Source organism: Microtus pennsylvanicus, chromosome X (genome assembly GCF_037038515.1).
Source record: "Microtus pennsylvanicus isolate mMicPen1 chromosome X, mMicPen1.hap1, whole genome shotgun sequence".
Classification (NCBI taxonomy): Eukaryota; Metazoa; Chordata; class Mammalia; order Rodentia; family Cricetidae; genus Microtus; species Microtus pennsylvanicus.
In genome coordinates, this window is record NC_134601.1 from 102958085 (window position 1) to 102972041 (window position 13957).

Genomic DNA, 13957 nt, shown 5'->3' on the forward strand with positions numbered 1-13957 from the left:
TGTGGATGAGCCAGCCCCAAATTGGGAGCATGTGATACTTTTGCCCAATACCTATAGGTTTGGTTTCAGTATGTGTGGGGGAGAGCTACACTCCTCTTGCTGCTACTCATCAGTCTGGGGAAGGTGTTAGAGCAAACCCTTAAGTTATACAAACATTGCAGCTATATCTGAGGCCACCAACTGCAACACTAAGTAGAGCAGACCCTGAAACTCTACAGAGCAACACAATACAATCAACCATGTCAGCACAGGTATGGGTGACCCAACCCTGAAGTTATAAGGATGGGAGAGCTCTTTCATTTTTATCTGTCTTGTTGCTGTTGCATAAACAGAGGAGGGCTGCTCATTGCTCCATCCCAGGTCATTAATGTCTAGTACTGGGGGTAAAGTTGACCCTGTGAACATAAGAATGGGAAAACTATATTGGACCACAGCCAGCTGAAATATTCAGGAGAACAGGTCCTGCACCTCACCACGGGAATAAAATAAAAACAACCATGTCAGCACAGGAGTGGGTAAGCCAGCCCTGAAGATGTAAGCATGGAAGAGCTCTCCCTGTATTTCATCTCTCATGTGGTGGCAGGGTCTGTGGCTGGTGGGAAGGCTGGCTCTGTGTTCAAGATTGGGAGAGCTATCCTTCTAAACTACTAGGTGCAATACCCAGTTGAGCTGGTACTGCATCATGACAGGGCAGCACAATAGAGACAACCCAATAAGTGGAGATGTGGGTGAACCAGCCCCAAATTGTGAGTATGTGAGAGCTGTCACAATTACCCATTGCTGTAGGAAGTCTTACAGTTAGTGGTAATCCACCCACTGGGGCGTTGTCTCTTATACTCTATATGCTGATGCAGAGCATGTGTCCGGACTCTTTTCCAGCCTCTCCCTCTATTCCAGTTGCAGATTTTGGTTTGTGATCTCTGTTCCAGCAGAGGATTCTGATTTGTGAGTTTACCCCTAAATAAATAACCATCTATTTCTCTATTCTGAGCTAGTGTAGGATTTCTTTTAAGTAACCATCTTTAACCCATCTGTTTGGTGGTGACCTGGGTGAGGGAGAGATGCCCTCCTCCTTCTCTACTCTTCAAAGCCTGGAAAAGGTAGTAAAGTAGACCCTGGGGTCATAAGTACATGAGGACTATCTCTGACTCCCACCAGTGGCTACAATTAGCATAGCCAGCCCTGTTCCTCAATAGGTCAGCACAATAGAGCCCACATAGTCAGTTCAGGTATGGATGAGATGAACTTGAAAGCATTGGATAGATCTCCCAATTTGTCTTCTGTCTTATGGTTGTTTCTGCAGGGGAGAGCAGCCTGACTATCCCATCCCTGGCCCATCAATGTTTGAGGAAGGGAGTAGAGTTGTCTCTATAACCATAAGCTCTACTGGATCATTACATGACACATGACAGCTGAACCACCCAGGAGAGCAGGTCCTACAACTCAACAAGGCAGCACAAAAAGCCAAAATTGATGATTCAGGTGTGGATGAGCCAGCCCTGAATCTGTAAACATGGCAGAAGACTCCCGATTTCTCATTAATCTTATGGTTTCATGGGCAGGGTATAGCAGACCTCCTACCCCATCTCCAGCCCATAAATGTGTGAGTCAGGTGGTAGAGCTGACCCTGTCACCATAAGAACAGAAAACTCTACTGGAACACAATTGCTGTAAGAGTCAGGAGAGCAGGCCCTGCACCTCTACAAGGCATCACAACAGAGTAATCACTGTTAACTCAGATATGAAGGAGCCAGCTGTGGTGCTGAAGAAGGAGAGGGTTCCCTCCATTTCTCATCTGTCTTGTAGTTCCTGGGCTTGAAGCAGGTAGCAGATTTGCCCCCGGCTATAAAAATGTGAGATCTATTTGAGATCGCCACTAGCTGCCACAGGTGATCAAGCTAGCCCTGCACTATGACAGGGCAGCAAAATAGAGACAACCCCATAAGAAAAGATGTGAGTGAGTCATCCCTAATATTTGAGCATGTAAGTGATGTCCCCATTACCCATTTATTTTTGATGGCATGCTAGGGCAAGCGTTGCCCTCCTTATACTCCCCACTCATCAAATCTGGAGAAGGTGTTAGAGTTGACACTTTGTTCATAAGAGAACAAGAGCTATCTCTGTCCCTTACCAGTTTCAAGACTCAGCAGAGCAGGCCCTGTACCTCAACAGGGCACAACAATGGAGTCAACAATGCTAGCTCAGGTATGGTTGGGTCATCCCTGATCTTGTAAACATGGGAGAGATCACCCCATTTCTCATCTGTCTTGTGGCTGCATGGGTAGGGGATACTGACCCCTACCCCATCTGAGCCCATTAATTCTGCTCCTAGGGGAAGAGCTTACCCTGTGGTCATATGACCCTAAAAATTCCATTGGACCACCACCAGCTACAACACTTAAAAGAGCAGACCCTGCATCTCACCAGGGCAGCAAATAGAGTCAACAGTGTCAGTTCAGATGTTGGTGAGCCAGCACAAAAATTGCAAGCATGGGAGAGCACTCCACATTTCTCATGTGTCTAAAGGCTGAATTGGCAGGGAAACTATGCCATTCTATGCCATCCCCAGACCTTCAATTTCTAGTGCAGGTGGTAGAACTGACCCTGTGACCATAAGCACAGGAAAACAGTACTGGAACACAATAGTTACAACACTCAGGAGAACAGGTCATGCCTCACAACAAGGTAGCACAATAGAGCTATCCCTCTATTACCTTTATTACTTTATGTATGCATGAGCCTTCCCCAAATTTAAGCAATGGGGATATCTCTCCATTTTTCATCCATCTTGACACTGCATGGGCAGGGAAGAGTGGACCTCCTATCCCATCCCTGGTCCAACATTGTCTGGAGCTGGGGCTAGAGCTGTCCTTATGATTATAAGAGTGGGAAAATTATACTGGACCACCATCAAGTGCAACACTCAGGAGAGCAGGCCCTGCACCTCACCAGGGCAGCACAATCGAGCCAACTATATCAGTACAGGCGTGGATGAGCCAACACTGAAGATATAAGCATCGATAAACCTCTCCCTATTTCTCATCTTCATGTTTTGACAGCATCTGTGGTCGATGGAATACCTTTCCCTGGGTTCAAAAGATAGAGAGACTGAGCCAGTAACTTAGGCCAGAGCAGGTCTGAGGAAGTGATCTCCAAAAGAGCAGGAATGAACCAAAGACCTAGGCTGGAACAAGCCTGGAACAGTGAACTCCATGGGAGCAGGAACAGATCCAGACCAGAGTCATTTCCTGATGCAGAATTGAGCCAGCTACCTAGGTTGGAGCGAGCTCCATGGGAGCAGGAGCAGACCCAGACCATTGACTTCTGCAGAGGCAGGACTGAGCCAGCACCCTGGGCCAGAGCAGACCTGAGACAGAAAACTCCGCAGGAGCAGGTATAGGGGAGCAACCACTGAGCAAGTGCACCAGAGCCAGAGACCGCTGTGGGCCCAAGGATGAATCTGGGACCTTCGATGGAGTAGACCTGAGCCAGGACCCCTGTGGGTCTAAAAGTGTGTCTATGACATCTGAGGGAGTAGGTAGGAACCAGAGATTTCTGCGGGTCTATGCATGAGTCTGGGACCTCTGAGGGAGTAGGCCTGAGTGAGGTCCTCTGTCAGAATGGGTATACCCAAGTCCTTTGCAGGACAAACCCCAAGCCAGGGACCTTGGCAGGAGTGGATCCAGACCAGGGACATTTACCAAAACAGGTCTGAGCACACAACTGAGGCCAGAGCAGGTCTGAGACAGCAAACTCCAAGTGAGCAGAGCAAATTCCTAGAGCACTAAGCAACCGCCAGGAACATGGAGTGACCAAAGAGCCTTAGATTCACTGGCACCTACAAGACTAATCAGCAGAATCACAGACAGCCCCAACCATACTAATTAGAGGAAAAGATGAGTAGACAAGCTAAGAACACACGCAACACCACAAAAAACAACATGACACCAGTAAAATCTAGAGACCCTACAATAGCAAGACTTAAACAACCAAATATCGATGAAGCAGAATAAAATTACCTAAAAAAATAACTTCAGGAGAATGTTTGAAACTCTTAAAGAGGAAACGAGTAATTTCCCCCGAAGAAATGGAAGAAAAGACAAACAAAAATTGGAAGACATCAAAAGATTGAGAACGCTATCCCTAATAAGTGGTAGCCACAATATTCTGACAACCTGGCACTTTACCATACCATGGCAGAAGAATAGTGACAACTCTTTAAATAGTGATATGGGCAAATAAGCCCTAAATTGTGAGTTTGTGAGAATTGTCACCATTACCCATCTCTTTTGTGGTGGCATGCATGGGAGAGAGTAGTCCTCCTCCCTCCACTCATCAAAGCCTGGGAAAGCTGGTAGAACAGAGTGTGGGGTCATAAATGCATAAGAGCTATCTCTGACCCCCCACTAACTGCAACACACAGCAGAGAAAGCCCCGAACCTCAACAGGAGAACAAAATAAAGCCCACATTTTCAGCTCATGTGTGGGTGACCAAGGCCTGAAATTGTAAGTATGGGATAGCTCTTGCCATTTTTTCTTCTGTCTTGTGGTTACTTGGGCACGGGAAAGCTGCCTACTTTCTCCATCCCTGACTCATAAGTGGTCAGGCAGGTGGTAGAGCTGTCCCTATGATCCTAAGAGTGATAAGACTCTACTGGACCACAAGCAGCTGAACCACTCAGGACAGCAGGCTGCACCAGGGCAGCCCCAGCAGATATAGTAAGTCAACCACCAAGTTGTAAGCATGGGAGAGTGTTCCCCATTTCTCATCATTCCTATGCCTGCATGGCATGGGAGTGCTATCTTCCTAACCCATTGCTGACACATGAATGTCTGGGTAAGGTGGTAGATCTGACCCTGGGATCATAAAAACAGAAAGCTGTACTGGAACACAATAGCTGCAACACTCAGGAGAGCAGGCCCTGCATCTCAACAAGGCATTACAACAGAGCCATCTAGCCCTGTGGTCAAAAGAGTAGGAGGGCTATCAGTGATTGCTACCAGCTGCAATACCTGGATGAGGTGGCCCTGCACCATGCCAGGGCAGCACAATAGACATCCATGTAAGTGGAGGTATGAGCAAGCCTGCCCCAAAGTGTGAGCATGTCAGACCTATTGCCTTATACATCTGCTTTTGGCACCATGTTTGGGGCAGTGTTGCCCCCCTGCTCCCTACTACTCATCAAATCTAGGGAAGGTGTTAGAGCAGGCACTGTGGTCATATGAGGATAAGAGGTTATCTCTGACCCCCACCAGCTGCAAGATGCAGAAGAGAAAGCCATGCATATCAACAGGGCAGCACAATAGAGCCCACCAGATCAGCTCATGTGTGGATGAGCCAGCTCCAAATTTGTAAGCATGGGAGAGCTCTCTCTATTTCTCATCTGACATGTGGCTGCTGGGAAGCAGGAGACTACCTCCAACCCCATCCCTTCCCATCAATGTCTGCAGCTGGGGAGACATTGTATGGGCAGGGGAGAAATATCCTTTACCCCATCTCAGCCCATCAATGTCTTTTACAGGAGTTAGAGTTGACCCTGTGATCATAAATGCCAGAAAACTATTGGACTAGTACCAGCTGTAAAACTTAGAAGAACAGACCCTGCATCTCACCAGGGCAGTAAATGGAGTCAACATTGTCAGCCCGTGTGTTTGTGAGCCAACCCAGAAGTTGTAAGCATGGGAGAGCACTACCCTTTTTTTCATCTGTCTTATGGCTGCATTGGCAGGGAAGTGCTACCTTCTTACCCATTCCTGGACTTTCAATGTCTGGGGCAGGTGGAAGAGCTTACCTTGTCACCATGAGAGCAGGAAAACAGTCCTGGGACACAATAACTACAACACTCAGCAGAGCAGGCCTGCTAGCACAGCTATGGATGAGTCATCCCCAAACTTGGAAGCATGGGAGAGCTCTCACCATTTTGGTCCATCTTGAAGCTGCATTAGCAGGCAAGAGTGGTCATTCCTGGCTCATCATATTTTGGGGCTGGGGATATAATTGGCTCTCTGACCATTATGGCAGGAAAACTATATTGAACCACCACCAGCGACAACACTCAGGAGAACAGGCCCTGTACCTCACTAGTGCAGCACAATAGAGCTAACCGCTTCGTAGTGGCATTTCCATTGTATTTTAGTAAGTAAATCTTGCCTGAAGATCCGAGGGTAAAACAGCCCCCATGGCCTTAGAGACCAGGTAGTGCTAATACATACCTTTAATCCTCGTAGCCATACTATTTTGTCACTGAAAGCATGCAGTGCATGCCTTTCATCCCAGTGGTGTATGCCTTTAATTCCAGCCTTAGAAAAGATTATAAACCGGAGGAGACAGCTCACAGGCACAATCTCTTTCTGAGTTTCCTGTTGACAGGATCACCATTTCAGACTGAAGTTGAGGTAAGAACCAGTAGCTGACTGCTTTCCTTTTCAGATCATCAGGTTGAACCTCAATATCAGTCTCTAAGCTTTTTGTTTATTGTGCATTGCCACTAGAGTTCAGGTACAGGGGACTCAACCCCAAACCTGTAAGCATGGGGTTGTACGTCTCCACGTTTCTCCTTCATCTTATGTTGCATGGGCCGGAGAGGGGTGTTCCATACCATATCCTAGCCCATCAATGTCTGGTGCTAGGGGTAGAGTTGATCTTATGATCATAAGAGCCAGAAAACTACTTTAGACTACCACCAGCTAAAACTTTCAGCAGAGCAGCCCCTGCACCACACCTAGGTACCACAAAAGAGCCAACCATATCAGCTCAGATGTGGGAGAACCAGCCCCAATGTTGTATCCAAAGGAGAGCGCTCCACATTTCTCATCTATCTTGTGGCTGCATGGGCAGGGAGTGAGTATTCCTGCTAGCCCATGTCTGACCCATCAATGTCTTTCAATGAGGATAGACATTGTGATATTAAGAGTGAGAAAACTGTATTGGATTATCACCAACTATAACACTCAGGAGAACTGGTCCTGCACATCATCAAGGAACTAAAATAGAGCTAACCATGTAGGGTCAGGTATGGGTGAGCCAGGCCCCAAGTTGTGAGCATGTGAGAGTTGTCCCCATTACCCATTTATTTGGTAGCAACACATGTTGAAGAGAGCTGCCTCCCTCCTCCCCCATCCATCAAATTCTGGTGGCAGGTGATAGAGCCTCCCCTGTGGACATATGAGCACGAGAGCTATATCTGATCCCTACCAGCTACTACACTCAGCAGAGCAGGCTATGTACCTTGTCAGGGAATCACAATATAGCTATCTGTGTCAGCTCATGAGTGGGTGAGCCAGCCCTAAAGTTGTAAGCACGGGATTGCTCTCTGGATTTCACATCTGATTTGTGGCTGCATGGGCATGGGGATGCTGCCTGCCAACCCCATCCCAAGCCCATAAATGTGTGGGGCTGCTAAAGTTAGAGCTGACCCCTGTAATCATAAGAGCAGGAGAACCATATTGAACCATGACCAGCTGCAGTACTCAGGAGATCATGCTTTGCACGTCACCAAGGCAGCACAATAGAATCAACCATGACAGTTCAGGAGTGGATACACCAGCTCTAACATTGTAAACATGGGATACCTCTCCCCAATTTTTATCTGTCTTGTGGGTGAATGGGCAGTGAGGAGAAGCCCTCCTATCATACCTATGACATTTCGTTTTCTGGGGCTGGGGGGTAGAGCTGATCCTATGATTATTAGATCAGGAAAACTACACTGAAGCACCACGATCTCAATACTCAAGAGAGCAGTCCCTGCACCTCACCAGGGCAGCACAATACAGCCAACCAAGTCTGCTCAGATATAGGTGAGCTATCCCCAAAATTGTAAGCATGGGAGAGCTCTCACCATTTCTCATCTGTCTTATTGCTGCATGGGCAGGTGATGGCTGACCCTACCCCATCCCTGGTCCATCAATGTCTGAGACAAGTGGTAGAGCTGACCCTGTGACCAGAAGAGAAACTGTCATGAACTACAACCCATGGCAACACTTAGGAATGGAAGCCCTGAAACTCACCAAGGCATCACAATAGAGCCATCCCTGTTAGCACAGGTGGTATGGACGAGCCAGTCCCAAAGTTGTAACATAGGAGAGCTCTCAACATTTCTCATGTGTCTTGATATGCTAGGTCCTATAAAGATATGAATGCTGGCCCTGTAGTTATAACTATGGGAGAGCTATCCCTGACCCTTACCAGCTGCCACACCTGGGAGAACTGGCCCTGAATCATGCCAGGGTAGAACAATAGTGACAGCCTTATTAGGAGAGGTGTGGTTGAGCTAGGTCCAAAACTGAGTATGGGAGTGCTGTCTCCATTTAGCTGTTTGGTGGTACCATAGGTAGGAGAGTGCTACCCTCTCCCCGCAGATAAATGTCTGAGGAAGGTCTTTGAGCTAACCCCATGGTCATTAGAGCAGAAAGTAACTTATCTTTGACCCTAATCATCTGCAAAACTTGGAAGAGCAGGCCCTGCTTCTCAATAGGGCAGCACAATAGTGCCAACATTGCCAGTTCAGGTGTGAGTGAGCCAGGTCTGAAGTTGTAAGCATGGGTGAGCTCTCCCCATTTCTCATCTATCTTGTGGCTGCATGGGCAGGGCAGAACTGCTCTCCTACCCCATACCGCATCCATCGGTGTTCTGGACAAGTGTTAGAGCTGACCATGTGACCATAAGATCTGGAACACTGTACTGGAGTACAATCAGCTACAACACTCAGGAGAGTGGACCATGTTCCTCACCAAGGTAGTGCAATAAAGCCATCCCTGTTAGCTCAGTTGTGGACGAGCCAGCCCAGAAATAGTAAACACGGGAGAACACTCCCCATTTCTCATGTGTCTTGTGGTGCCAGGGCCCGTAGCAGGTAGCAGAGTTGGAGCTGTAGTCATACGTGTGGGGGAGTTATCCCAGATCCCCAAAGCTGCAATAACTGGGAGAACTGGCCCCAAACCATGCTGAGGGAGACTAATAGAGACAATCTGTTAGCAGAGGTGTGGATGGTCAACTCCCAAATTTGTGTGTATGGGAGAGCTGACACCATTAGCCATAACTTTGGTGGTGGTATGGGTATAGGATACATCCCCTCCTCCTCCCTGCCCATCACTGTCTTAGGGAGTTCTTTGAGATGACCCTGTGGTTATAGAAGCAGGAGAGTTATCTCTGACCCCCACAACACTTGGCAGAGCAGGCCCTCCTCCTCACCTTGTCAGTTCAGATGTGGGTGAGCCAGCCCCAAAGTTGTAAGTATAGAAGAGCTCTCCCTATTTCTCCTCTGTCTTGTTGCTGCATGGGCAGGGGAGCGCTACCCTTCTACCCCATTACTTGCCCATCAATATATGGGGCAGGTGTTATATCTTACCCTGTGACCATAAAAGCAGCAAAACTGTACTGGACCACTACCAGCTGCAAAGCTAAGGCGAGCAGGCCCTGTGCCTCTCCAGGGTAGCACAATAGAGCCAACCATGTCCGCTCAGCTGTGTGTGAGCCAGCCCCAGATTTGTGAGCCCGGCAGAGTTCTCACAATTTCTCATCTGTCCTGTGACCGCATAGGCAGGGGAGTGCTGCCCTCCTACCTCATCTCTGGCCCACCGATGTCTTGGGCATGTTGTAGAGTTGAATCTTTGACTTTAATAGTGATAAAGCCATACTGGTAGCCATACGCTCAGGAGAGCAGGCCCTGTACCTCACCAAGGACACACAATAGAATCATTCCTCTTAGCTCAGGGTGGAAGAGCCAGTCCAGTCTGTTGTAAACATAGGAGAGCTCTCCACATTTCTTATGTGTCTTGAGGTGCCAGGGCCTGTAGTAGGTGGGACAGCTGTCCCTGTAGTCATAAGAGTGGGAGAGCTATCCCTGACCCTCACAAGCTGCAACACCCAGGAGAAATGGCCTTGAACCAATCCAGGGCAGAACTATAGAGACAGCCCTGTTAGGAGAAGTGTGGATAAGCTAGCCCCAAATTTGTGAGTATGGAATAGCTGTCCCCATTACCAATCGATAGGGTAGTATAAACCAGAGGCCTTGAACCAGAAGCATGATTCTTTGCAATGAACAATTGCAAATAAAAAAAAAACTGACAAAGGTATTCAAAGCGTGACTCACTGTGTCACACTGCAGCTTGCATGGCAAGATTTTTAACTTTCTGCTTTTTAATTTTCTATTTTCTCTTAAGTTTTGTTTTATTTGGGTGGTATGCAGGGCATAAGTCAGATGCTATGGAACAGGGAAATGAATGGGATCAAGAAACATGATGTAAAAGACATAGAATAAATTAATCAAAAATACATTTCTACAGTGTGTGTGTATGTGCACACATGTATGCATGTACACATAGGTACACACATTCCAAAATATGTTGATGTCAGAGCATAATATATCAGAGTTTGTTATTTCCTTCTACCATGTCAGTAGTAGGGCTTGAACCCGGGTCCTCAAGCTTGGCAGGAAGTGTCTTATTTATTGTATCATATCATCTGAGAATATCATTTTCTGAGCTTATTTGTTGTTAATTATCCCTGTTCTGATAAGAAACTACAAGATGAGTTCTAGTAAACATGTTTCATAACTGAAACAATTAAGACTAGACTTTAATTGACAATAAATTTATCAGTAAAATTTGATCTTTTGAGTCATTTCAAACATTTTTCAGAGTGTAACCTGTCAGAAACACATCTTGAGTATGTCCTGTTTAAAAAATAATTTAATATTTCAAAGATTATTTAATTATAAATTTCTATATTCTTCAGTTTCTGCCCAAGTATCAATTTCACTCATATTTAAGAACTCACTAATTTTGCTACTTAAACTTCTAAATGTTTGGTCATGTCTTAGCAAAGGGATAACAGACTAATTTCACAATGTGAGCACAATATGGAAGTGTCTCATTGGGTACCAGGAAAGAAGAAGTCAGAGGTCAAGAAATCAATATGCTGCTAATTCAGGTGCCCAGAAGATATGGGTTTGTAGTTTCAGTGACAAAGATGGAAGTTATTTAAGAGTGATATAGTAAAAATATAAATCCTGCAATTCTGTCTGCCAATTAATGAGGCCAAACATAAATAACCATCAACTGATGACCTCCCCAAAATGGCAAATTCTAACAGAAGCAGTGCAGGTTTAAACATTCTGATTTAAATAATAAACTATATTGCCTTTTAGAAAGCACATGAACTAAATTAACAAGAGTAATTAATCAATTATAGCTGAGTTATCTATCAAATCATTGGGTAGAATAATTAAATAATTATGTATTGGTAATTATTTGTAATAAATGTTCTCCAAATACAGCATGTTCCAACCATGAGTTACAAATAGTGTAGAATTTTTTTTTGTTTTCCTCTTTGTCCTCACAAAGTGCTACACTTCAGTTTTAAAACTTTGTATATTGAGAACTATATTTTTATGTGAATTTGTAATATCAGATAGACCCTAGCACTTTTTATATTCTCAGAACACAGGAAAGCACTAAAGTACATTCCTTTCTACTTGTAGTTATTGTTTAGACAGGATCTCATTCTGCATGACTTTTTATTTTGTGTTTACTATATGTAACTGTAAAGTCTGAGTGAAACAGAAAATAATTAAGACAAACCATATTAAAAATTAAGATAGTCAGGAAATGTACCAACCTTCAGGATCAAGAAGCTTTTCTATGCCTAAGTGACATTTGGCGATATTGAAGGCATGCTCCAGTCTTTGTGTGGCTGACTGCTGGGAAACCACGTTATTCCAATCAAAGAGTTCTGGCCTGAAACAGATATATACATAAAAAAGAAATTCATTAATATGCAATGCACTATGAAACCTTTTCAATTCTTAACTGAGATATTTTGTTTGACTTTTTAATTCCCAAAGTCTATAAGAATTAATAGATTCTTATTACCGGTGGTGGTTTGAATGAGAAAAGCCCTTAGGCTCATATACTTGTATGCTTGCTCGCCAGTTAGTGGTACTATCTAGTAAGGATTACGAGGTATGGCATTGTTGTAGTAGGTGTGGCTTTGTAGGGGTGGACTTTGGGTCTTCAACAGTAGATTCCAGGCCTAGTCTCTTTCTTTCTCTTGCCTACAACTTGAAGATGAGATGTGGGCTCTCAGCTACTTTTCTAGAATCATCTCTGTCTGTTTTCTGTCACTCTACACAGTAATGATTATGTACTAACCCTTTGAAACTGAGCAAGCCCCCACCTAAATGAACTATAAGCTATTTTGGTCATTGTGTCTCCTCACAGCAAAACAATAACTAAAACATTATCCCTCAAGAACATTTTTTAATTTAAATAAATTGCAATTTTAACCTAGGATGTTGACATTTCCCATGTTAAGGGTGTAAAAATTTTGCAAATTATGCCACAATAAAATTGAAAAAGATAAAATTCATTAAGAAACTAAGGAAGAAATTATTATTAAACTTCATCTATTAATAAAAATATGCTATTTAATCAATCTTGAGATTGAAATATGATCTATTCACAAGTAACTCCTAAATTCCTAAGCCTATCTTATATCTCTTCTTTGAGCTTCTAATTCATCATCATCACAAAAGCAATAATTCCATGTTTTCTAGATATAACAGGACTACTACACTCATGAATCCATTGTAACAATGGTTGCCTGCAGAAGATATTCACAAGAGGGTGTCTATTGATATTCTAGGATAGGTAAGGGAGTGGCACAAGAACACCCCCCCCAAATGAAGGCTATTGAAAGTTGATGAATGCTAGAAGAGAGACAGTATGTTGTTTTTGTTTGTTTGGTATTAGGTGTATGAAACATGGTAGGTTGACCAAGCTCCAGTTGATGATCCCACACCCTTGTGATTTGAACAGCATTTATTACACCTATAAATAAATATGAATAGATATGAATAAATATGAAAAGGTGGAGTATTAACTTCCTAGCCTCTAGTCACCGAAACTGCACCCAGACTAGATCAGATAGGATGTGGAAAGACAAGTTATCTTGTGTATGTGGGTAGTAGAGGTAATCTCTACTGGCTTAACCCTGGGTGAGGACATGGCAAGGTTAGGTATGGAATTGCATGGCATCAGCAACATAAAGTATCCTGTAGGTGAGTGTGAATAGGCCAGAAGAAGTTGAGAACCTAGGTATGGGCTATATTACAGATGGAAGATTGTAGATCTACTGAGAATCTTGAATTTAGGACCCTACATGAGGTTATAGATCTCTACAGCAAAGTATAGGTAGTCATTCTGGGACAAATCAGTGGTGATTCAATATAGACTAGGTTTCATAGTATGTGAAAAATGAATATTCAGCTGCGGGTAGAAGTGACTCACCAGTATAGACCCTGGGAAACAACTAGGGGTACTCACAAATCTAGATTCTGGTGGAAGTCTAGAATTAGAGTAAGATGATACTGGCAAATAAAATGGTAGTTACTGTGGGTATTTATGAATAGACTGGGTACTGGGGCAAGACTAGATATTGACTACAGCACAGGAGGATGTGGTCAAAGTAGGCTGGAACACAGTATTTGAGAAGATACAGAAGGCTAGAGATGTCAAACCAAACTGAGGTCATGGTGGTGGTAATATAAACAGGCTTGACCAAGGCAACAGACATGCAAACAGTGATTATGGAATGGGTTCAGATAACCTGCAAAGCCTGCACAAGGGATCCTGTAGGTGGAGGTGGTTTTTACAGGTCCTAGCTAGACTCTGGATATGGAAACAACACAGATAGAGGGAGAAGTAGGCCTAGGCTTTAGATTTCAACCCTGTAGTAGGTAGAGTTCTCTAAGTAGGGTATAGGTGCCATTCCAAAGCAAAGAAAAGGCTGTTCTATCTATGCTAGATATCATGGGCTATGTAATATAAGTACCTAATGTTTAAGTATAAGAGGGGTTGGGTACTCAATAGGTTAGATCCCGGTGGTGCACTAGAAATTTTGGGTATGGAGTGTGTGGGGGTGTATGCAGCACAAATAATCTTATGGTTGTGAGGGAAC

The 13957-nt window shown here is 44.5% G+C and overlaps 1 protein-coding gene across 8 annotated transcripts in view; it reads right to left on the reverse strand.

The window, feature by feature from the left end:
- Dmd (dystrophin) overlaps positions 1-13957 on the reverse strand; it is a 2313977-nt gene that overhangs the window by 1632490 nt on the left and 667530 nt on the right. For all 8 annotated transcript variants that reach the window (XM_075957213.1, XM_075957212.1, XM_075957218.1 and 5 more), the window contains exon 7: positions 11618-11736. In XM_075957213.1, the coding sequence (XP_075813328.1) occupies positions 11618-11736 (119 nt within the window). The remainder of the gene's footprint in view (positions 1-11617; positions 11737-13957) is intronic.